General features: G+C 36.8%; 1 protein-coding gene across 2 annotated transcripts in view; it reads left to right on the top strand.

Moving 5' to 3' along the window:
* The window catches only part of LOC102522921 (nucleolar protein 4), a 79,947-nt gene extending 54,038 nt beyond the window's left edge, over nucleotides 1-25,909 (top strand). For both annotated transcript variants that reach the window (XM_032467232.1, XM_032467233.1), the window contains one exon: nucleotides 24,821-25,909. In XM_032467232.1, coding sequence (XP_032323123.1) covers nucleotides 24,821-25,014 — 194 coding nt within the window. In that variant the 3' untranslated portion in view covers nucleotides 25,015-25,909. The remainder of the gene's footprint in view (nucleotides 1-24,820) is intronic.
* Nucleotides 25,910-26,571: the final 662 nt, after the last annotated feature.

Genomic DNA, 26,571 nt, shown 5'->3' with positions numbered 1-26,571 from the left:
ATTCTGCAGAACCACACATTTGATGTCCCATTTTGGTACTTGATTTATTCAACAAGTTGGAGGAAGCACCGTGTTCTCATGAAAAAGGCAGGGAGTGACTCGTGAGGAGAAAGATAATATATACAATGAGGGAAAAGATTGAAGACACAGTGAGAATATTTTTAGAGAGTTTTTTGGAAAAGAGAGGAGAGAGCTTTGAAGCAACTGCCAATCAAGAGTAAAAAATGAGAGGGAAATTAAAGGAAAAATATTGCTATAAATTATTAATGAGCAGGGCTTGGAAAGTTCTCTTCCCTTCTACCCATTCCCCACAGAGGAACCAAGGTAACCCCAAGAAAAGGAAAACCTGATCACATCACTTCATTATCTAAAACCCTTTTATGGGCTCTCATTGTTCTTAGAAAAAGGACATTATCCAGCTCTTCATGCCTCAGGGTCCTCCCAACTGAAGTTTTCTTTGACCATTTTTTTGCCCCTGCATCCCTCATTTATTGCTCATCTTTTAAATTCTCAATTCCTATTCTAGATCAAGTATAGTCATAACTAATAGCATCCTGATTTTGTCCCTTGAAGCATGTACCACAGGGCACACACACAAACACACACATGTAATCACAATACACTGGTATTCAGTGCCCAGTTGTATTCAGTGATGTTCAAAAGCCACATGGGAAATCTAGCACAGGTTCCAGGTATACTTACTGGTATTCTTACCAGTTTTTGTAAATTTGTTATTTGAAGGGTAAATTCTATTGTGCTGTGATGAAGTCCACCTTGTCTGTAATTCTCCCCTAAACAAACCTCACCATCATAGAATAGAATCTAAAAGACCTGAAAAATAATTTGATAGCAACCTCTTTATTTTTAAAGGCTACAAGGAAAGAAACAGGCCAGCAAAGTTAGGTGACTTGCTCAAGGTCACACAGGTCAACTTTTTGGCTGTTTAGTTAATACATCTTTTGACTTTTTGTATGATGAGATAAAGACCTCTTAAGGACCCAGTAGAGAACAACTTTGAACAATTCAGATTGTGTACTGCTGAGAAGAAATGGGAACAGCAGAATAACCAGTATAGCAAGCAGCATATGAAAATGACAGGGCTTTCTCTGAGCAGTGGCCTTGGGCTGAGTGTGAGTGAGTTGGGGTCGGGGGGAGACTAGTCTGAGCAAAAGCAGCTTCAGATTTAAACCAAAGAGAATTTCTCCAACTCACATTTGAGAACAGACTCTCTCTGTAGTAATGGTAGCAAGGGCAGTGGTTAATTTCCTGTTGTAAAGAAGCTTTAAATAACATTTCTTCTCAAAACCACATTCTACCTGTAACACTGGCATTGGCTACGGCTGTTTTGATTTTTAGTCTTTGCTTGTTTTACCTGTGGAAAGGCACCTGGACTGATCAGGCCTGCAAATTCCTTTATTTGGGGATTTTTCTTCATAAATTCTGGGAACCCCAAACATTCTGAAGTTTAAAAATGGTATTATCTTTGGCTTACTTTTTTCCACTTTTAAGACATCAGAATCGTCATCCCCTGTAGCAGATTTGGAACTGTGGAGAAAGAAAAGTACATCCATATACATGAATCTCGGGAGCTAAAAAGGCATCGTGGCAGATTAGCATTCTGTGCGATGCCAACCTCATAGCTGATGGTTGACAATGCCAGTTAATCCAAGTTTGAGAATTTTAGGTTTTGTCCAGATTTTCTGAAAAGTGTGGGGAAGGGAGCAACCACTTTCAGGAGACCAGTTTGAATTAGGTACACACATCTGACTTAATTTATAAAGCAGACAAGACAATCAGAATTTAAACCATTAATGGAGAAACTTATTAATGAAATAACACAGGTTGGTAGCATAAATAAGAGGGCAAAGATTGAAGGAGATAGAATATTTGTAGAACCTTTTGAACTAATGCAGTAAGACATGAACGTTGCAGGTTATACTTTGTTCAAAAAGAATTAGAAGGCAGAAGAATGACAAGGGTCATCTTCACAGCATTTGGATTTAATTTAACAAATTACTTTTGGGTTCTCATGTTCAAATCACTGTAAGAAGTACTTTTAGTCTCTTCAGGCTGCTGTAACATAAATACCACGGACTGGGCGGCTTAAACACCACACATTTATTTCTCACAGTTCTGGAGGCAGGGAAGTCCAAGTCTGAGGTGCTGGCAGATTTGCTGTCTGTTGAGAGCCTGCTCCCTGGTTCACAGGCGGCCATCTTTTCACTGTCCCTTTCATGCAGTGGAGTAGGGGAGCTCTCTGACGTCTTTCTCTTATTAGGGCACTAATCCCATTCATGAGGGCTCCACCCTCATGACCTAATCACCTCCCAAAGGCTCTACCATCTAACACCATCACACTGGAGATTAGGTTTCAGCAAATGAATTTGGGGGGAGGAGGGGCAGGGGAATGCAAATAGTCTGACTATAGGAGGTACTTTAAGAGAAAAAAAAGGTGAATAAGACAGAATCACTGACCTCAAGAAGCTAACAGATCAAAAAGGTAAAATATTTCTCCTCCTTTTGTCTAAACATCAGAATTCTTTAAGACATTAAATGGTACTTCCTCTGTGAAACTTTACTCCACCTCACCACTCTCCTGCAGGTGCCTTTATTCTAGCATTTATCTCATTGAATTGGGACATAGGTTTTCAAATATTTTTCCCTAAATAGATGTTTCCTTGAAAGCAGAAACTCTTTCTTATTTAGTCTTACATCCCCTGAATAAGGCCAGAGATCTAGTAAATGCTTGATCATATTGGCTTAATGAGTGAACAGAATTTTAAAATAGACCACTTACTGACAGAGTCAAAAAACACAAAGAATTATTTATGTATATTGGACAACAGGTGAATGGGTTATCTTAGATTGAAAACAAAGACTGAGTGGCTGAATCTGAAAACTCTGGGTGAAGGAAGGCTGCAAAGAGTTTTATAAACTCCTGTGTAAGTCTGAATATAGTAGCAATAGGAATAGCTTGGAAGTTGGAGACTTCATAGCGTGGAAAGGGGCTTCTTCAAATCCTTTGTGAGCCAACCTCCATTTGTTTAGAGCTGGCAAAGGTCTGCATCCAACAGTCCAAATTTTCAAGTTGGAGTGTTATCAACTTGACAGCAGTTACAATTTTTATAAAGAACTTATTCAAATTATCCCACTGAAATGAGAAGCAAGCAGCCAATCCTCCCATTATTGTCACATCCAATTACATGGGACTTTGGAACACTTTCCGTCAGGAAGTTCCTGTTGAGCTGTCTAAAGAGGGCAATTCTTCGCTGTCCTTATCCGCTGGATCTGTTGCGTCTAAATTATATGCATAATGCATAAGTGAACTATTGATGTTTCCTCTCTGCGAAAGCCACTGGACAGACTCTTCAGTTTGTTTTCATCTCTCCTATAAACTGGGCTGATAGATTGTGATCTAACAAGACCAAATTGTAGTAATAATGATCATAATGACTAACATTTGTGTAGCAATTTCTAGCAATTTCTAGTTTGCCCAGATCTTTATATCCCTGATTTTCTTTGCCCCTCACTAATATTCAGGATTGTGAGCTATTTAAGATGCTTTGGATCAGGGCCTGTAATTATGTGTCTAAGGGAACTTGGCTGTAAGATTCACCGCCACACTAGAGCTGGTTCATGGTGGTCTAGTTGGCTTTGTATGTGGTTAGTGCTGTCCCCCGGCATCAATATTGTAAAACATCACTTCTCATCTGAAGAGTTCAAAGGCATGCTTCTGTTCATCTACCGTACTCCTGTCTCACCTACTGTTTACTCTTCAATCGGCTGTAACTGGCTTCTCCCCACCATCTTGCTGGACCTGGTCAGGTCAAGTCTATCAGTGAGTCCACTTGTTACCAAACTAAAAAATGATTTTTGCCCTTATCTTCCCTTGGGTATCTTTGAATCTGTGGATGACTAGAGCTTTGAAACGTCCACTCTTGGCTTCCGTGTCGCCTTGTTACCGGCTAATTCTTCTCCCGCTGCCTTCCTGAGCCTTTTCCCTGTCCTCTTGCCCTTCTCTGCCGGGATTCTCCTAGCATCCTGCCCTTGTCCCTTTAGTCCTCTTGTTCTACATGCTGCTCAAAGAGAGCCCACGAACTCTCTTGGTTTCAACTTCAGAATATGCCAAGAGCTACATAATCTTCCCCCCATGCTTTGCATTGAACTTCAGATTTTATACCCAGTTGTCTCCCAGATAGCTTGCTGGATCCAGGCATCCCACGAAACCTCCTACTTATTGTCTGTTTCTGGGGTTTTCTCGTATGGAAATGCCCTCCCCTGCACCTGATTCATACCTGCTATTTATTACCTTCTTTACGATTATTTTCTGGTTGTCCCACCCATGAAGTTTTCCTCCTGTACGTTTCCATGATACCATAGCACATCTCTTTTTTAACCTGTTGTGTGCTCTTTTTTATACTAGATTGTACATAGCTTGAGAGCAAGCCAGGTGACTTTTTTTTGACAGTCATGTCATCGGTGTCAGTAGGTAACCAGCTTATATTAGTGCTCAATAAATAGTAAATGGATAAATGAATGAGTCAGTGAAAGAAATCATTCCAACAAAATATTGTGCCTCTTTGGAGAATTTAATTAAATCTAAAATTGAGCATGGGGATAATCAGTTGAAGTTGGGGATGTCAAGTTTGCTCTCTTTTTCTCTTAATCCTCTGAAGAGCACAATATTGGAAGAAGTATTTCACATCAAACATTGGAGACAAATATTTTGAAATCCTCACATAAATTCTGTTTTAAAATGTATTCAGTTTAAGTCTCCTGATTCAGGAAAGAAATGTTTATCATAGTTATTGAGGGAACTGGGAAGGTGCACTTTCTGCTTTCACCTTACCTTCTTAATAACGTGTGGCTCACTAATCAAATGCAAAGAAGAGGTGCAGGTATGCGGGGAGGAAACCGTTCTGTTCCGGGAGACCTGCTGGGTGATTCTGGGCTGGAAAATGCATAAGATTGATTATATAAAACTGTATAGACAATGATTTTATAGAGTAGAACCTACCAGTAATTCACAGAAGTTAAGCAATGCCATCTGGTTCATTTATATCCCCTTTACACAATGGGGAAATCCACGTGATAATAACATCATACATGAAGGATAACTGAGCGACCTGACTGAAGGCAGTGTAATTGGGATTACGCAGGTACTGTATCTCAGTGATCTGTCAAAGCATTCTACAGCACACAGTGATGGGAAAATCTCTAGCTACAAAGGAAGTTCCCACTATGTCCAACTTACTGGGAATGCCAATTCTTAGCCCATTTCTCCCACGTGTGTTCCTTTGATGACTTAATCAGAATATTTTCCTACTCTAACCCCTGTTGATCTGTATCCTTATTTTGATTATTTTCCATTGCTTTCAAATGTAAGTTTATCAAGATCCATGATATCTGGTATGATAGCCACTAGCCATATGTGGCTACTGACATTGACATTAATGAAATTAAATAAGATGTAAAATTCAGTTCCTCAGTCACACTGGGACACAGTTTATGTGTTCAACTGCCAAAGTGGCGACGGGATTGAACAGCACAGGACATTTCCATCACCAGGGAATTTTCTATTGACCAGTGCTGATTCTAGGTCCATTATATTGACCTTTGGATGGTTTCACTGTTGCAGAAGACCTTTTTTCCTACATTTATTCCATCAGGCTCCTTGCCTTTAATTATGTACATATCATTCACTCCTCAATGAAATAAGTGGGGTCAGCGAATAACCTTATGAAAGTATAAATGGTGATTCTTAAAGAGTCATGCTTTTAATTCAAACTGCTCAGCTTTTAAAGTAATTTTCAGTTATTTTAGGGGTCTGAGAAGAGCTAATAATGTGTAACAGAAGTAGTGAGACCCTCTTTGACATAAGCTGGGATTACTTTAAAGCTAGAAAAAAACAAATTTTAAAAGTTTTGTTGTAACAGAATTTGGAGTTGTGCGTTTAGAGAAAGCAAGCTCAAACTCCACGTGCCTGAAATGTGACCGCAGCTTCGCCACCGAGTTCATTGTTTTCCCAGCTCCACCACATATACCATAATAATAACCTAGAATTCAGCTGAGACTGTGAATTTTTTGCACACATATGCACTGAGATTCGGGGAGATGGTGCTTATTTGTCAATTTTAATGATTGGAAATTATGTTAACCATTTACCAGTTGAAAGGAAAATGATATGAATTATCTGCAGAATAAAGGGAAGCACCTTTCAGTTTTATCTGACTGAGCCCTCGTATCTTCCAGCAGGTTTCGGTAGGTCAGGGAGCCTCAGAGCAAGGGTTCTGAAGAGAGAGGTGAGTGACCCTGTGTTTTCCCTGCACGAGCCAGCACATGTAATTGGATTTTACAGCTCAGTATTGATCAGGCTTTTCTGACAGCAGCTTCTCTAAAAAGCCTGTTCTCTACAGTAAAATGGAGCTTATGTACTTCTTAAGGTCCCTTGAGAATTTTGTGTTTGTGTCTGCTCGCCGAAGGGATGGAATGAAGAGCAGACTTCATTAGTATTTTGGGACCTTTCTTCCAGAGCCTGCTGGTACACCGCTCAGGGGCTTTCCAGGTGCTGTGAGTTTATTCTGGTTGGCGTGGGCTGTTTTTCTTAACAACCTCCTTTGAACTTTGACATGTCCTCTGGGACTCTATCTGAACAGAGCAGTTAAATTATCCTGGCCTTGCCAGCCCTCTGCTATTCAGGAAGGAGCTCTCTTGGCAGGGAGTTCAGAATGTTCTACCTTTCGAGGAAGTCGGGATGGAAATTGAATTAGCCACTGTCTGTACTCCTCTGCCCTGGGTCCAGGTATGGATGTACCTTTCAGACACAGGCACCAGGCTGCCCTCTTAGCCTCGCTAGAGATCTTGGATCTGACTGCCTGAGTCATTCTAAGAGGGTAGGAAGGCCAGAGTTGCCTTGTTTCTTTTCTCTTTCATATTAAAAAATGTAGATGCCAAGAATGATTACAATTACAATGCTAATATCTCCTCTTGCGATTTTAAGGTGCACAGTCATTTAAAATGACGTTTGGCTTGGCTAATACACAAAGGCTTTTTCTGAAACCTTTTCTCCCATCCATGTAGTTGCTGGAACATTTGGAAGTGGATGTGTTTGTGCATTCACACAGTGCCCTTCTGCCTCCTGAGTTGCTCCTGGGTTCACTCACTCAAATCCAGAATTAACAACAGATTACAAAATTAAGTGTGCGATGACTAACATTCTGACCAGTATCTCAGTGGTCACACAGAGAAACAAATTATTTCTGATAACTTAAACCCATTAGGGAATATAATCCTTTTGGAGACTGACTATCTAAAGGTAGCCTGGACCCTACTTGACATTTAGGAATTTTTCTGGTTCCTATTTTGGGCATTATACATGTATCTCTATTGTCCTTTGAAGCAATATTGTAGGGATAATTATGTTAACACTGTTCCTGAAAACATATTTATAAACACACATGTGTCTACAATTGTGAGGAACGCCATACAGTGTGTGTTTGCTGTCATCTTTCCAAACAGACATCTTCTTGTGTGTTTATAAGGTACTTGCCTCTTTCCCATCCTCATCTTCCACTACTCTGTCCAGTTACAGTCTGTTCCCATGATTTCTTCTGTTTCCCTGGAAAACATTCATTTGCTTTTAAAGCGACTTAAAAACAAAGGTGAGAAATTGGGAGGACGGCATTAACCTCCATGAGTGATGTCATCAACCCCAGTTCCCTTCACATACAAGAAAATATTTTGTCTACATTCATAAAAACAGTCATGTTTAACATTTCAATCCCTTGATTTTTGACAAAGCAAAGCAAAAATGTGATAAGAGATTACTGAGGAAAGGCAGGCAAGTGCACTCTCTCTCCAAACACTGCTTCTTAAAAATCTGTATTTCTTGAATTTATATTTTTACCCCCAAGCTTTATTGATTGAAAGGATAATAAGGCTAGTATTTCCTCGTACATACTTCGTATTTCATGAGTCTTTGTTTCCTTCATAGTTTTGGATAATTGTAATTAAATGTGGATATTTATTGAGCTGTAATGGACATATAACACTAAGTTAATGGTTATCAATTTGATACGTTTATATATTGCAGTGTGATAACCACCATAGCATTAGCTAACACCTCTATCATGCCAAATAATTATTATTTCTTTTTGGGGGGTGGGGTTGGAAACATTTAAGTCTTAGTCTCTCTTAGCATCTTTGAAGTTTAAAATACAGTATTGTTGTCTATAATCCTATGCTGTACAGTAGAGCATATTCACTACTCGTTTCAAGTTTGTACCCTTAACATTTCCCCAAATTCCACCACCCTCAGCCCCTTGTAACCACCATGCTGCAATATATTTTTATGAATTTGACTTTTTAGATTTTTACGTATAAGTGATATCATACAATATTTGTCTTACTCTGTCTGACTTACTTAGTATAATGGTCTCAGAGTCCATCAATGTTGATGCAAATGGCAGGATTTCCTTCTTTCTCATGGCTGAATAATACTCTATTGTATATTATTGTATTGTACATTATAGTGTGTGTATGCATGTATACGTGTATATACATACACACGTACACACGCCCCACTATTTGTTTATCCATCCATCGACACTTAGGTTGTTGACATATCTGGCCAGGGGGAATAATGCTGCAGTAAATATGGGAGTGGTTCTCTCTTCAATATCCTGTTTTTATTTTCTCTGGCTATATACCCAGAAGTGGGACTGCTGGGTGATATGACAGTTGTGATTTTTTTGAACTATCCTGTTCTCCATAGTGACTGACCCAGTTTACATCACCAGTGTTTTATGTTTTTGACCTATTTTGCATACTTTTGCTTCACATATCCCTTATCTACTTATTGTAGACATGGCTGCTTTTACTACTGTCGTCTTTAACCTTCCTACCAGCTCTGTAACTGTGTGATCCACTACCTTTAGTATATGTTTGCCTTTGCCAGTGAGTTTTTTTTTTTTTCCTATCATAATTTTCTTACTTCTAATTGTGGCCTTTTCTTTGATGCTTAGGGAAGTCCCTTTTAACATTGTATTGTAAGGTTGATTTAGTGGTGATAAAGAGTTTTACAAACAAAAGTTAAGAGTTTATCTCTGAATTATGAATAATAACTTTGTCAAGTAACATTCTTGTTGGTAGGTTTTTTCTTTCAGAACTTTGAATATATCATGCCACTCACTTTTGGTCTGCAAGTTTCTGCTGAAAAGTCAGGTAATGATCTTACAGGAGTTCCCTGTATAAACAGTCTCTTTGTAACTTTAATTTTTGCTGTTTTAATTATAATGGGTCTCGGTGTGGACCTCTTTCAGTTCACCTTGTTTGGGACTCTGCTTCTTGGACTGGATGTCTGTTTCTTTCCCCAGATTAGATAGATTTCACCTATTTTTTCCAATACATTCTCTGCCCATTTCTCTCTCTTCTTTCTGGAACGCCTATAATGTGAATGTGGTTGATATTGTCTAGCAGTCCCTTAAACTAGTCTCTTTAAAAATTTTCCTTTTTTCTGTTCAGCTTGGGTGATTTCTGCTACTGTCTTCCAGATCACTGATCCATTCTTCTGTGTCATCCAGACTTCTGTTGACTCTCTCTAGTGTTTAATTTTCATTTCAGTTAATTATATTCTTCAGCTCTCATTGGCTCTTTCCTTTTCTGCTTGTTGATGTTCTGTGTTTGTTCATCCTTCTCACAAGATCAGTGAGCATGTTTATAATCATTACTTTGAATTTTGTATCGGGGAGAACGCTCATCTCCATTTCATTTACCTCTTCTACTGGAGTTTTGTCTTATTCCTTCATTTGGAACATATTTCTCTGCCTCTTCATTTTACCTAACTTCTGTGTTTATTTCTGTGTCTTATGTAGGCCTGACTGTCTCCCGATCTTGGAGGAGTAGCCTTATATACGGGGCCCAGGAGCATGCCCCACTCTTGTCACCAGAGCTAGATGCTCCTCTGGGTGCGTCCCCTGCACCCTTCTGTTGTGGTCAGGCTGATTACTGTTGGAGTCCTTGCCGCCTCCTGCCTTTCAAGAGGCTCTCCAAGATCAGAAAGTGGGTCTGACCCAGTCATTGCCTCTGTGCTGGAACTCCAAGGTGAACTTTTCTGCGTGCCTTTTAGTAGTGGAGTCTATTTCCAATAGCCTTTCAGCTCTCCTGAGTGTAAGCTTTATTTGTTTAAAGCCCAGCTTCCTGGGGGTTCATCTTCCCAGTGCAAGTATCTCCTTGCTTCTCAGGGATGAACTTTCCATGTGTGGGTCTGTTCCCCTCCTGTCTCGCTGTGGGTCCTTCGTATCTTCAGTTGTGGGAAGTCTTTTCTGCTATTGTTGAAGTCATTCTCACAGACAGTTGCTCTGTAAGTAGGTGTGATTTTGGTGTGCACGCAAGAGGAAGTGAACTCAGTGTCTTCTTACTCCGCTAGCTTGAGTCCCTCTGTCACATTTAGAGTTGTCATTGATATGCAAGGACTTACTCATAGCGTCGTATCGTTTTCTGGTTGTTTCATATTTCTGTAGTTTTTGTTTCTGTCTATGAAAGCTTTACCTGTTTACTCCCCCTTTTATATTTTTATATCATTATTTACCACTATCTTTTGTATTAAGTTAGAGTAGCTATATTTTTAATATCACTATATTTACTTTTGTGTTACCAGTATGTTGTATATTTTCATCTCTTCTTATCATTGATTTGCATCCTTTCAGTTTTAAGACCTGACTTCAGCATTTCTGGCACGGTATGTCTAGTGATAATACACTCCCTCAGATTTTTTCCTGAGGAAATCTTTATTATTCCTTCATGTCTCAACGGTAACTTTGCCAGAGTACTTTCTGCTCACAGTTATTTTCTTGAACACTTTGCATATGTCGTTCCATTCTCTCCTGGCCTGAGAAATCTGACAGCCTAGAACGGGGTTCCTCTGTAGGTTATGATCTTTATCCCCTTGCTTGCTTTTAGGATTCTCTCCTTATCTTTGATTTCTGCCAACTTTATTATACTGTGTCTTAGGGAAGTTCTTGCATTGAGATAAAGAGGGTGATTGGTTTGCTTCATGAACTTGGATGTTCAAGAACAAATGTCTATTTACTGTTCAAAAATGGGGACGAAAAGGAGCAACATCTTAAGCTGCCATGATGCTGGAACCACTCTTGGACATTCTTTTTAAACATGCAGAATAGCCACACTTGCTGACCTTAGTTTCAATTTGATGATTCAATAGACTTGGTTCAATTATAGTTACTGTAATAGTCTTATTCCTTCTCAACCTCTGATTATTAGACTCTAAATGCAAAATACATACTTCAGAGGTAGCAGTATCTACTCCATCCCATGTTCACCCTCACTTCCAAGGCAAAAAGTGTAAAAATTACCAAGGATATATACCATTTATCCATCTCCTGAAAATATTGATAAAGCCTTTTTGTGCAAGACAACAAAGTAAAACAGACTGCTCTCTGAAAATTTTGAAAACAAATTTCAGACTAAACCATCTCATTTGACTTTTCTATGCATATATAACTTACAAACTTATATTTATGTGTATATATATAGGCTCCTACAAGAACACTTTATTCTATGAGTTCTATATTATTTATTTAGAGTGAACTTTGAGGGATTTAAAACACATAAATTGAAATGATAGCATATTTTTCAGGTTACTGAGACTGATGAGGATATTGGAAATTTTATTTTAAAAATTCTCATTTTGTCCTTTAAAACAGTGAGACAGATTCACTATTATACTTTAAGGAATTTTTACTAAAGTGTTATTCTCTAACATAATCACCAAGCTGAGAGTCAATATTGGATTTTTATAACATTATTGTAATATTACAGTATTATAATTATTAACTATCATTGGATTGGTAATTATTAGTGAAGTAATAACTCCTCCAGAATTGGGGTTACTAATTCACGTAAACCCTGCCTCATGAGCCATCGGTATTTCTGCTATGGTTGTTGTTACCCTAAGTTTTTTAATCATTGTGGTATATAAACACTATGTGGGTGTTTGTCCAATATCCAAGAATTTAAAATAATTCATATTCCTATTGAGCATATAGAAAAACCAACTCTTATTTGTTCACCTTGTCTTGGGTAACTATCTAAAAAAATAATTTAGCAGGGAGGGTATAACTCAAGTGGTAGAGTGTGTGCTTAGCATGCATGCAGGACCTGGATTCAATACCCAGTACCTCCTCTAAGAATAAATAAGCAAGCCTAATTACTTTCCCCTACCAAAAAGAAGAGTATAATTTAGAATATCTGCCATTTGAGATCAGAAGGAAAATTACATTGAATAGGATATATGAATAGGATGTTATTTTATGTCACCTTGACTGGCCAAACACTATTCTGGGTGTATCCGGGAGGGTGTTTCTGAATGAAATTAACATTTCAGTTGGTGGGCTAGGCAAAGGAGATTGGATAAGGCCCACCCCCATTAGAGAAGGCAATCAAATGAAGACCTGAATAGAACCAAAAAGGCTAAGAAAGGGCAAACGCCTTTTGTCTAAGTGCTTGAGCAGGGGCTTTGGTCTTTTCCTGCTTCTGGACTCGAACTGAAGTATCAGCAGTTCTTGGGTCATGAGCCTGCCAGGTTTGGGACCAGTTTTCCTGGTTCTTAGGTCTTAGGACTCAGGTTAGACCTACACCATCACCCCTCCTGGGTCTCTAGCTTGCCCACTGCAGATCTTGGGACTTCCCAGCCTCCATAATCAAGCCAGTTCCTTATTGTGTAATGTTACACACACACAGACACACACACACACACACACACATACACCCTCTGTTGGTTCTGTTACTCTGGAGAACCTTGATTAATATAGTAAGTCATCAGTTTAAATAAATCTTTAGACTTTAACATAAGTAATCCCTGAATCCTTTATTATCACTGAGGAGTTAAGGCAAAGGTAGGGTCCCAGTTAAGAAAAAGATCTTATTGGACCATTTAACCCTCATAGTCAAATTTCACTCCCCCTGCTCCAACAATCTGAGAAATAGACAAAAGTAGGATTATTATTCAGCAGTGTTGAGAATCTCAGAGAAGGTAGGTGATTTGCCCAAATTCACAAGGCTAGTTTTCTGCATTAGGACTTGAGCCCAGGTTTTTCACATGCCAGTTTTATAATCTTATCATTATATGCTACACCTTTTTTGTGTGTCTAACAAATGAGATTTTATCATTTGGAGAAGAAACCTGTGTCCAAGTCCAAATCTATTAGTAGGTTTTTACTATTTGAGTTATCAATACCTTAACACAGGTAGTTTCCATCCAGTTTATTCCTTTCAAGGATCTTTAAATATTTCTTGAAATAGATTGACTAGATACACATAAATGGATAATTTTATAACTGACATTTAAAATGTGGCCTATGGTTTTTTTGTTCCCTTAAAAATGGAACAAAATTAAAGTGTATAAAAGGGTAAAGGAATAAAACAGATAACTAGTCTTTCCTGAGGGCGTTCTGGGCATTTTCATCTTATGCTCCTTGTTTGCTAGACTTCCTACTAATGCTTGGAAATTCCTAGAAAATTAAGACATTAGCGGTGGCCAGGAAAATCAGAACCCAATGGTTCAAGCAACTATGATATTTCTGACCCAATGAGCTCTCTGAAAAATAGTAAATGGATGTTTCATTTTCTTCTGGTTTTAGAGACTGCTTCCTGTTACTAAAAAAAAATGCATATATGTAAATACATAACCCCCTAAATAATACAGTAATTCATAATGCCCTCATATAGTATGTTTGAATCAGCTGAAGTTAAAAAGTAACTCTTTTGTCTCCCTACTGCAATATTTTTATCTTTTCCCACAAGCAAAATATAGGCAGAAGACAGAAACACGCGATGAGTCTTTCCCCTTACAAATTTCCAAGACTCTGCTGGAATGCCGAGTCATACTTTTAGATCATCCACAGTTCATCAAAATGATTAACCAGGTCTCTACCAAATACTGAGTTGGAGCTCAAGTACAAAGACCACACACTAAATAAACTCAGGCAGTTTACAAAGCTGAGTACCATCAGGAATTAGCAAATGTAAGGAAAGATTAGGAAAGCCAAGGAGGAAAAGTTGATGGTGTAGAAAACTGTGCTCTCATCTCATTGAGATGAGAACAAAAATCCTGAGATATTTAACTGTGGTTGTTCTCTTTGGTCTTTTTTTTTTTTTTTTTTCTTTTTTAGCAAGGTAACATTTAGATGAGAAAAATTAAATAAAACAAATGGACTAAGACAATAGAAAAAAGGTGAAGATACAGGAAAATCTGGTAAAAGGGAAATTTAATAGATGAACTTTTAAAGGCAGTTCCAAGAGATTTATATTTTGAAGTATATAAAGACTTGGCTACTAAACTTGTCCCATGATAATCATGTATAATTTTTTAATGTATGGGATATCGACAATTACAGTTTAAACAATCAGAATTGCCTTCAAGTCAGCAGGGGAATATGTTATAATGGATCTCCAGTTCAACCTGTAATTGCTGTCAGCATCTGATCCCTAGTTTTGCTAGAAAGAAGACTTCTTTGGGGGGAAGAAGAGGGGTGATCTGTAAACTCCTCTTTCTCCTTTGCGTGATGCTTTACACAACTACTTGGCCTTGACAGTGATATATATATCTTGCTTTTTGTATTTTCTTAAATATCTGTAGAGTGTCTCAGTAACTTGTTACATGTTTTATAGATAAACACCCTGCTTTTTGGTAGCCTAATGTTGATAACCAGTGTTTATTAAGTAGAATAAATTTGAAGTCAAGAGGAGTTAAAGACTTGAAAGCATGATCATATTAGGTTAGACCCAAATGGGTTAAAAATTTGTTTAGTTTGATACAGACTTCAGAAGAGACAAATGGTTCCCTCTGAACTGTAGCATCAGATCTTCTCTCTTAATCAAAGGATGAGTTCCCTGAAGATGGCGTGATCCCAGTCCTTGTATTAACATTTTAAAAGTCTTGTTCTGTTATAATCTGTTTTTTTTTTTTTTTTTTTGGTCAGGACACGTCCTTAAGTGGATACATAAATAAAATATAGTTCTACATTGATAGAAAAGACCCATACAAAACAATCTTGAGGAATTTAAAGGAAATTTTTATACTATATATGAGCCCACATGCATGTCTGTGTGTGTGTGTAACAATAAGTCAAATTTGGCTTTAAGACAAAGGCTTTGGAGCATGAAAGATTTACTACCTAAAAATGAAAGGAACATTTTCATCAGAAAGTCATTGTCTAGAAACTACTGTCCCAATAATATAATTTTTATTTAAAATCAATACATAAACAATTAGCAAAATTACAAGAAGAAATGGACACATCTGCAATCATAGCCATAGACTTAACAGACTTCTCTCAGAAACTGATGGAAAGAAAAAAAAAGTCCTTTGGATTTGAAAAAGTAATTAAAATTTAATCTGGCTGTATTTAGATCCTGCCCCAGCTATCTGCTAACAACATTCTCTCAGACATACTGACCACCTAATGAATGGTGACAACCAAAGAATCATTAATATGCTGATAGCATTTTGTTCAGAAATATTTATAATTAATGAAGATGAAAACACTACACATTAAGGTTGTGTGATGGGTTGAAAGCGGTATTTTGACACACATTAGAAAAAAATAGAAAACTAATGTGCTAGTCATTTAACTCAAAAAGTTAGAAACAGATGAGAGAGAATGGGGCATGCAGAAGAAAATAAATGGAGACATTAAGTAGAAAACAAAAAAGCAACAGAAGATCAACAAAATCAGAAGGAGAATCTTTGAAAGAACGTTACAAATATCTGGCAAGATGAAGAGAAAGGAAGCAGAAAATCTATTTTATAATTAAAAATTGTTTTAGCCTTCCTTATTAATAACTTTATGCAAGTATACTTGAAAATTTAGAAATACAAGACACTGTTTTACAAAAATATAATTGACCAATATGGACTCAAAAAGGAATAGATATTCCAAATTAAATATATTGAATCAGTATTATAAAAATGTTTTCATTAAAGAAATCAGACCCAGATGGTTTTACAAATGAGGTTTACCAAAACTTCAGGGACTAGATAATCTTCATTTTAGACCAACAGATCTAAAAGAGAGGAAAAGAAAAAGAAATGGAAAGCACCCCAGCACGTTTTGTGATGCTACTGTAATCCTGTCGTCAAGAATAGCACTAGAAAAGCAAATTACCTTGCAATCACTTGTGAATATAAATTTAACTCATTAGCATGTTGAATCTGGTTATGTATATCTGCTGGAGCCCAGGCCCTGTGCTGGATGCTTTATATACATAAGCTAAATTAGCCAAGATGTTGAAGAATAATGGTTAATTTTTTTTGCACTGTTTGGCAGAAAAGTATGAAAATATTATCAGAATACCTGTATTAAACACCTGATCGAAATATAAGAAGAACATGCAACTATAAACTAAGTGGCTCATATATTAACCAAACTAGGAAAAAAAAAATCACTTCACTGACTGATGGTGAATTAATCAAATAGTGTTGGGCTGAAGCACTAAAGAAATGTGTCCAGAGAAAATAAACTTGTTTGCCTACTAGCAGTATAGCAAAAACAGTGCTTAAGGGGTAGAAGCAATTGAGATATTGGCAATATCAATAGATAATTAAAAAACAAAGCAACTGATTTCAAGTGGTTCCCCTTGTCCCTGAATAAGTTAAGGTGTTTCTGATACTGCTTTGTTGCTTATTCGAGGAATCGATGAATTTGAATTGACGGAATTAGCATCGATGAATGGTATGAGTGCAACAACTTCTGCTCAGTGTGTTTTCAAAGTTAAAAAACTAATTCAGTAAAACCTGAGGTGGCACCTTCTAAGATGTATGAAGCAAAAAGAGGCTTTTTGGATAAAATTACAGAATTGCTTTTATGTAAGGCATATGGTTATTCCTTGAACTATTTACCAGTAGATACATTGTGGAAAACATTTCAGTCTAGCAAGTGTTACTGAAACAGTGGTATCAAGTTTAAACTTCATTTGTCCTCATTTATTTAATTATCATCAGTTCTGTGAAATTTTGTCAGAATCTAAATATTCTAACTTCTACCACACAGCAGTTTGATGGCTTAGTGGTAAAACTTTTATTGCTGAACAAGAAAAACTGCCCTCAAGATTTATTATCAAACACTGAATGGCTTTGGAGATTAGCATTTGCTGCAGAATTAACGTTTGATGGATTCACTCTAAATACAAGGCAAAACAGTGCTTATATATGAAGCTTATGTAGTGGTAAAGCCATTTTGCTAATAACCAACATTGTCTGAATCACAATTAATGGTTAGCTGCTCTATAAACTTCCCATACTGTCAAAGTTAAAACAAGAAATTAAAATTGCATTCCCAATCACATTTCCAGTGAATGTATTTATGAGCACATACTACAGGCTCAGTGTTTTTATGGACCTTGATGCAAGTGAAAAGCAGTATTTCAAAATCCTCTAAGTGTTTAGTTGAAGAGCTTCCAGCTTAATCTTCATTTGAAAGTCATTTATCTGCATGCATTGACATATAAAATCAAGTATCAAGAGAAGAATCTAATAGAATGCTATCAATGATTTCCACATGATGGATATGCTCAATTAAAATCATTCTTGTGGGCTGATATCAGTATTTGGAAAATACCTGTCTAGAAGACATTTTCATAGGTGAAATAGAGAAAAATCTCTGTACAGATCCAAATTAGCCAGAGGACACACAATTAATTTTGATGACAGGGAACTAGATTTGAACCCAAATTAAGCAAAATGTTACCTCCTCTAAGAAAAAAAAATTTCATTCTCTTTAGTAGACCTGTATTACAAAATATATTTTATTCACTGATACAATTGTAAGTGTGATAATTTTCTTAATTTATCTTTTTCATAGTTCATTATTAGTATATAGAGACACAATAGGTTTTTGTATATTCATTTTGTATCCTACAACTTCACTGAATTTTTTAGTTCTAACAGTTTTGGTGAAATCTTTGGGGTTTTCTATTCATAATATGGCATCTGCAACTGGTGAAAGTTTTATTTCTTCCTTTCCAATTTGAGTGCCTTTTATTTCTCTTTCTTGCCTAATTTATCTGGTTAGGACTTTCAGTACTATGTTGAGTAAAAGTGAGAGTGGGCGATCTTAGAGAAAAAGCTCTCAGCTTTTCACCTTTGATGTTAGCTTGGGCTTACATATGGCCTTTAATATGTTGAGATACATTCCCTCTGTACTCACCCTTTTGTGACTTTTTATCATACATGGATGTTGAATTTTGTTAAATGCTTTTTCTTCATCTATTAATATGACTGTATGATTTTTATCCTTTGTTTTTGTTATATCACATTGATTGATTTGCGGGATTTGAACCATCCTTGCATCCCTAGGAATAACTCACGCTTGATCATGACGTATTCTCCTCCCACTATATTGCTGAATTCAGTTTGCTAATATTTTGTTAAGGATTTTTTCATCTATGTTCATCAGGTATATTGGCCTGTAATTTTCTTTTCTTGTGGTGTCTTTGTCTGGTTTTGGTATCTAAGCATACCACTACAGAAAATCATCAAATCACAAATAAGAGCAGTGAAAGACTTATACATGGAGAACTACAAAACATTGATTAAGGAAATTAAGGAAGACTTAAAGAAATGGAAAGATATCCCATGCTCTTGGACTGGAAGAATCAATATCATTAAAATGGTCACACTGCCCAAGGCAATCTACAGATTTAATGCAATCCCTATCAAATTATCCAGGACATTTTTTTTTTTTTTACAGAACCGGAACAAATGATCCTAAGATTTATATGGAATTATGAAAGACCCAGAATTTCCAAAGCAATATTGAAGAAAAAGAATGAAGCTGGAGGAATTACCCTCCCAGACTTTAGACAATACTACAGAGCTACAGTAATCAAAACAGCATGGTATTGGCATAAAGACAGACATATGGATCAATGGAACAGAATAGACAGCCCAGAAATAAATCTGCAGACCTATTGTCAATTAATTTTCAACAAAGGAGGCAAGAATATTTGGAGAAAAGACAGTCTTTTTAGCAAGTGGTGCTGGGAAAACTGGATAGCAGTATGTAAATCAATGGAAGTTAGAACACTCCCTCACCCCATACACAAAAATAAACTCAAAATAGCTTAAAGAGTTAAATATAAGAAAAGACAGACATGATAAATCTCCTAGAATAAAACATATGCAAAACATTTTCTGACATAAATCTTAGCAACATTCTCCTAGGGCAGTCTCCTCAGCAATGGAAATAAGAGCAAAAATAAACAGATGGGACCTAATTAAACTTATAAACTTTTGCACAGCAAAGGAAGCCATAAGCAAAAAGACAAACTACAGAATGGGAGAAAACATTTGCTAATGATGCGACTGACAAAGGCTCAATTTCAAGAATATATAAACAGCTCATACAACTTAATAAGAAAAAACAAACGACCCAATCCGAAAAATGGGCAGAGGACCAAAACAAGCAATTGTCCAGTGAAGACATACAAATGGCCAATAGGCATATGAAAAAATGTTCAATATCACTAATTATCAGAGAAATGCAAAGCAAAACTACAATGATTTATCATCTCACACAAGACAGAATGGCCATCATTCACAAGTTCACCAACCATAAATGCTGGAGAGGGTGTGGAGAAAAGGGAACCCTCCTACACTGTGGGTGGGAACATAGTTTGGTGCAGCCACTGTGGAACACAGTATGGAGATGCCTCAAAAGACTGAAAATAGACTTACCACATGATCCAGCAATCCCACTCCTGGTCATATATCCAGAGGGAACCTTAATTCAAAAAGATACATGCACTCCAGTGTTCATAGCAGCACTATTTACAACAGCCAAGACATGGAAACACCTAATTGTCCATCGAAAGATGACTGGATAAAGATGTGGTATATTTATACAATGGAATACTTCTCAGCCATAAAAAAGAATGAAACGATGCCATTTGCAGCAACATGGATGGACCTTAGAATTCTCAAAGTGAAGTAACCCAGAAAGAGAAAGAAAAATACTATGATATCACTTATATGTGGATTCTAAAAAAAAAAAAGAAAAATTACGAAACAGAAACAGACTCAGACATAGAAAACAAACTTATGGTTACTGGGTGGGTAAGGGGGTGGGAAGGGATAAATTGGGAGTTCAAGATTTGCAGATACTAACTTACATAAAATAGATAAACAACAAGGTCCTACTATATAGCACAGGGAACTATATTCAATATATTGTAGTAACTTACAGTGAAGAAGAATATGAAAACGAATATATGTATGTTCATGTGTGACTGAAGCATTATGCTGTACAGAAATTGACACAACATTGTAAACTGACTATGCCTCAATAAAAAATATATAATATATATATACAAAGATATATATATATATATATATATACAAAGATATATATATATACACAAAAAAATTTTCCTATCTGGCCCATCATGTTTAAAGGCCTGAATCTGAAAATGTCACTCACTTATTTAAAATCATTAAATGAATTGCCAGTTACCCAAACGTTTCAGAGCGCCACGACTTGGGAGTGGAGGGTGTAGGTGAAGGAGAAAAGGAGGAGAAGGTTGCATGCAGCTAGAACAGATTTTACGTCCAACACAAGACTCACTGAAACATTTCCTGGTAACACAAACCATATTTAGGAAATGGGCAATAACTTTTTCTCTTTTTCAGCAACCGTTCATGTGGAAAGTACTTTGATAAGCAATTCTACTTAGATTATTTTTTTCACCACTTTAGATGGTGACTTTTATAGCAATAGTTAATGTTCCCATATATTAGAGGTAACTTTACTTGAATGAGTTGCATTAAATCTACTGTGTTCTGTGTCTAACTGCTTTTCTTTTAACCAGTGGTATTAATAACATCACTCACTCTCCATTTCTCGACTGTTGGCTGTAAAAATTATCTGGCATTTCTCATTCATTTATTACAAAAGTATTTATCGAGCCTTATTTTGTGCCATGCACCACCAGAGCTACCTAAAACAATGTGGTAAATAAGACACAAAGGTTTCCTGCCTTCATAGGTCTTGCATTCTTCCTCAGTATATATAATAAAATTGTTGTCAAAGTTTTTTTTTTTTTTAATTTTTCTTTGCTCCACACTCTGTTCAGGGGTCTCTCTTGTCTATGGATAATTGACAGCAAAATAAAACCACAAAGGTAATTCTAATTAAAACTGGAACCAAAAATGTACCATACATAGGGGGAAAGTCTTCAATTATATGTAATTTGAAAATAAGAATTATGGGTCTATAGTTTCACTTAATTAGAATTTACTTATAATTTAAGTGGCCCCAAGTCTTAAAAAAAATATAGGGCTGGTTTTAGTGGCTCTGAACTTATCCAACATCACTTGCATGTTAGCATGAAATATTTTTTATCTCTTATTCAGCTATTCAAAGTGAATAGACTCATAGACACAAAACAAACCGACTACCAAAAGGGAAAGGGGAGCTGCAGAGGGATAAATTAGGAGTTTGGGATTGGCATATACACACTACTGTGTGTAAAACAGATAAACAAGGACCTACTGTAGAGCACAGGGAACTATATTCAATATCTTGTAATAACCTATCATGGAAAATATGAAAAAATAGTATGTATAACTGAGTCGCTTTGTTGTACACCTGCAACACAACATTGTCGATCAACTATACTTCAGTTAAGTACAATTTTTTTTTTTAGAAGATCTGCATCATTTTGGTTAAAATGTAGTACAGTTGACCCTTGAACAACATGGATTTGAACTGTGTGGCCCCCTCTCCCACACAGACGTTTCTCAGTAGCAAATGCTATAGTACTACACTATTTGCAGTTGATTGAATCTGCACATGCCGAGGAATCAAAGTTGCAGTGGGCAGACTCTAAGTTACTCGGAAATTTTCAACCGTGGCAGAGGGCTGGCACCCCTAACTCCCACATGTTCAAGGGTCAGCTGTACTTATACAAAACTGGCCTAGTCACGTTTCCTGAATATTTGCATTAGCACTTGATGTTCAAATCATCTTCTCTCGAAGCACCTAAGGTGTCATTATCCTTGCTCATTTTCCTGTTAACTGGACCTGCTCTTCCAGAAACATACTTTTCAGTGGCCTTGTCTGTGATTCGATCAGGTCTCCAAGAACACCTTCCTTCACTTCTTTAGATTCAGCATCTTCAGAATGTGAAATGTTTACTATATAACGGACATGCTAATTACATTATATTGTTTGGGTTAAGCCAGACCAATCAAGCCTGACATTGACTCAGGCAGAAACGAACACTGGTGACCAACAGGGAAGGGCTCTTTGAGGAGTCATTATGTACAGAATTTATTCATTTGTCAATATTTAATTTTTTTGCTTCACACTCCGACCTCATAACTCTGAAGATTTGAATAATAAATGCTCAGCAAAAAGTTCCTTGTACTTTTGCTTTATATTCTCAGTCCTGACCCTGGAGATCCAAAAGAAACCAAGGTAATGAAGCCAGCTTTCATCCAGAACTGAAAGTCACAGAGCTGTGAAGGGCTTCTAAATTACTGAGCTACCCAGAGTTTGCCGGCGTTAATAATGATGGGAAAGAAACCAAATGCCATGTCCCAGTTTGGAAGTGTATACCTTTGAGCCGGGGGTGGAGAGTTATCCATATTAGAATAAAATCACCACCTTTCTCACCTCCTAAAAAGAACTGGAGCCTAGCGCCACCCTTTTTCAATTCCAGCTCAGGATGCCAGTCGACAACTTGGCTTGGCAGCAGAACCATCACAAAATGTCACACCTTCTAATGAAATAATGACAACCAGCCAACTAGACACTACATAACAGGAAAATCTTCTCTCTTCTTTCATAAAGGTTTATACTAGCATCAGAAATTAACGCAACATTGTAAGCTAACTATATACTTCAACAAAAATTTAAGTGCACTAAATCCTAAAAACAAAAAAATGTTAAGTGAAAGAAGCTAGTCACAAAAGACCATATATGATTCCATCTATATGAAATTCCAGAATAGACAAAGCTGTAGAGACAGAAAATAGATCAGTGGTTGCTTTGGGCTGGAAGGAGGAGGAAAAGGGAACAGTAGCTAAAGCCTGGGGGGTCTCTTTCAACATAATGAAAATGGTATAAAATTGACTGAATATGCTTAAAGCCACTGAATTAAACACTTGAAATGGGTGAATTGCTGTATATGAATTATATCTCAGTAAAGCTGTTTTTTAAGGGAAAAAAAGATTTATACTAGGATTCTCGAATGTAAGAAGATGTAAAGGGAGTTCCTCCAGAGACCAAAACCCTTATGTCATGATGGTTTCTTAATCCATTCAGATTTTCCAAGTAATTGCTGCTAATGATTTCCTTGTTCAGTATTCCTCCTTACAAGTGTGACCTCCCCATCCCTCTCCCTTTCAGTTTATGTCTGTGTCATGATTTTATAAACAGCGGAACAAATGGCAGCTAACTCCTGCTAGGAAAATCAGAGCTTTGAAAGGCTGTGGCAGAAGTGGAGATAAGTTTCTCTCAGATGTCAGAGTTCTTGTGTGCAGCTCTTGTCTCTGTCCTAATTAAATTCCAAGTGAAGCTATGTCCCTCTTATGGGACATCTGCCTCCTAGCTGACGGAAGTCCTCTGCTCCCTTTGGGAGAGAGGGTGGAAGGGGTTGGGTCCTGACCTGTCTCCGTGATGCCTCAAGGAGAACTTGAAGGACAAAAAAAAATCCCTTGTTTAGTTCATGAAATGAATACTATTATCTGAAAAATTAGGTTTAGAAAAAAATCTGTTCTAATACTTTCAAGTTAAAGAATCACTGTAGGTTTTGAGCTTGCCTTTAGTTATATACTTAGTAATATTTTTTTCAAGGATTTTAAGTTTACCACTGCAAAGTTAATGATTATGGCAATTGCTTAATGAAAGGTAAGAACTATAAAAAATGAATGCTTAAGTATATAATAAAACCTTATTAATAATCTAAGAATATGAAACATCTTAAATACTTGAAGATTTTTAAGTCACCTTATAAATATTCTTCATCAAAAATTTACAAAATGTCATCAAAGAGCAGACCTATATGAGTGAGTTAAATATGTATAAGGAAAAAGCATTGACACGTTTTGTGCAAATAAATACGAAAGTAACTTTAACAATACCTAAAGCAGTATAGCGAGTCTATTTTCTTTGTGCTATTGTTTGTACTAATTATATACTGATAACATTTCTAAAGCAAATATTAGTCTAATATATTCACATTTTTAAATACTAATGAGCCTGTTGGAAAAAAAGCATTGGCCTGAAATGAAAAAAAAAAAATCTTGCAACTCAAGTCCTTACTGTACCACTTGAAAGTTATTAACCTGTAAACATGACATTGAAGCTCCCCCAGTCCTCAGTTTCCTTTGTTCTAAACGGAGGGGTTTGTAATCTAGGGTCCTTAGCCTGAACTGGTGGGGTCCAAATTATTTAATGAATGTAGCAAATAAAGAATGTTTGTGATCCCCATCAATTTCCACTACTATCGAGATGCTTCTACGGGTGGAAGGTAGACCTAACATTGAACTTTCCAGAAAGCACATGTTAAGATAAGGTCCTCACTGTCTTTCTTCAGTAAGAGGTGACTGCCCAAGGCTGGACAGGGAATCGAAGAAAACCCATCATGTCCTTCTTCCATCTTTGAGAGCAGATTGTTTGATTAAAGGTATCAGCAGCGCCTCAAGAAAGACTAGGTGAATTAAGTCAACAGTCATTTCTTTAGTGCTCATGTTCAAGATACTAGAAGAAAAATTGTGTCTAATTTGTGATGGTATTTCTAGGACCCACCGATCTCAGCATGAAGAGGCAGTTGGCGACCAGCTCAGGATCCTCCAGCAGTTCAAGCTCCAGACCCCAGCTGAGTCCAACTGAAATCAACGCTGTGAGACAGCTTGTTGCAGGATACCGAGAATCAGCTGCATTTCTATTGCGTTCCGCAGATGAACTGGAAAACCTTATTTTACAACAGAACTGAGTCTAATGATGATCCTCTTGACCGAGGTCTAAATTTGCAGTTTCCACTAATGACATTTTGATTTCCCAGCAGAGATGCGTCTGGTCTTACTGCACAGTCTTAAGAGAAATACTTCCATTAATGCCACATTGTCCTTGATCCTTAAAGTGATAATGTTAAGGTGCTTCAAAGGAACTCTGACCTCTGAAGTACTTGAGATAATGTGTCCAGCCTACTGCTTTTTGTTTCAGTGTGCCAGCATAAATATCTGGGGAAAAAAAAAAAAGAAAAAAAAAAGGCTGTCTATCTCTAATTCAAGGATAAAACAGAAGAAGCGTGTGGTATAAAAGATAGTTCAAGATCCAGCTGAAGTATTAGTGGAATTTGCTACTGACTTACTGGACTGAAAGTTACAGTATCTGGCAAAAAAAAAAAAAAAAAAAAAAGCCAAAATTTCTTGTTGCTACTGGATATAACAATGAAAAGGATCTTGTATTTTAAAAAAAATATATATATGTAATTTTTATAAAAAGAAAACTTGTTTTTCATTCAAAATTGTCATTTTTACTTTGGTAACTTTTTCATAGGTCCTAAAAGAAAACTGTTTTGAGGAACTACTGTAAGTACCTTTTCCACATCCCTTGGCCTTCTCCTCTTTCCAAATTCTTTCTACAAAAATAACACTTGATGCTGGGGAAAAAAAGAAAAAAAAACAAAAAACAAAAAAACCAAAAACAAAAAACAAACCTTGCCTACGTTCTTTTAAATCGTCACATCAGCAACTACTTCCGAGAGAAGCCTGCATTTCTACACTCATGCTGGTCTCAAGCATCCCACTCAACACTGCAGCTTTACCGTAGTGATTTTCACCACAGAATTTTTTTAATATTAAAAAAGACATATCAGTGGAAAAAAAAATCACATCTTGGTTTCTTACAGCTGCTCTCCCCGGATGGCCACTGCTATCTTACAGGCACCCCTCTAGCAGCAATTGGATGTAGATGACTGAATGTTCAGAGGTTGCAAGTGACAATCTGAAAATTTGCACTCTCGTGTGTAGTTTTCTGTCTTTCAGAAATAGTTTCCAAAAAGACCATTACCTCTCCTGTTATGATTTGTATGATTTACAGTTGTAGGTAAAAATGATGTAAAGAACTCTCAGTGGATGCAGCTGCAACTTACAATGAACTGTCCCCTCCTGTTCCCTACACTTTGCCCTTCTTCTTTCTTATTTTATAGTGTTGGATACAAATGAATGGTATTTTCTTTGTGCATTGAGGCTAGCCTATTTTTAAATTATTTAGGGAGGAGCACATCCGTTTACGCTTTCTTGTACAATTTTTCTCTGTTGTTTAGCTTTGGTTGGATTACAGATTCTTTGTGCATTCCTGAATTTGCCTTATTTCCTGTAAAATTTATGTCATTCAGTTTTTGATAAGTTTAAGGCATCAGTGATATTTCTTAACTACTTGTTCCCTATAGTTTTTCAAGTAATGACTGTGATTGTGACCAAGTAATGTGCACTTTTTCTTGTAACTGTGGACATTGCTATGCTTTTTTCTTCTAGTGTTTCTAGAA

The sequence above is a fragment of the Camelus ferus genome, chromosome 24 (assembly GCF_009834535.1).
Source record: "Camelus ferus isolate YT-003-E chromosome 24, BCGSAC_Cfer_1.0, whole genome shotgun sequence".
NCBI lineage: Eukaryota > Metazoa > Chordata > Mammalia > Artiodactyla > Camelidae > Camelus > Camelus ferus.
This window is presented reverse-complemented; position numbering and strand designations above follow the sequence as displayed.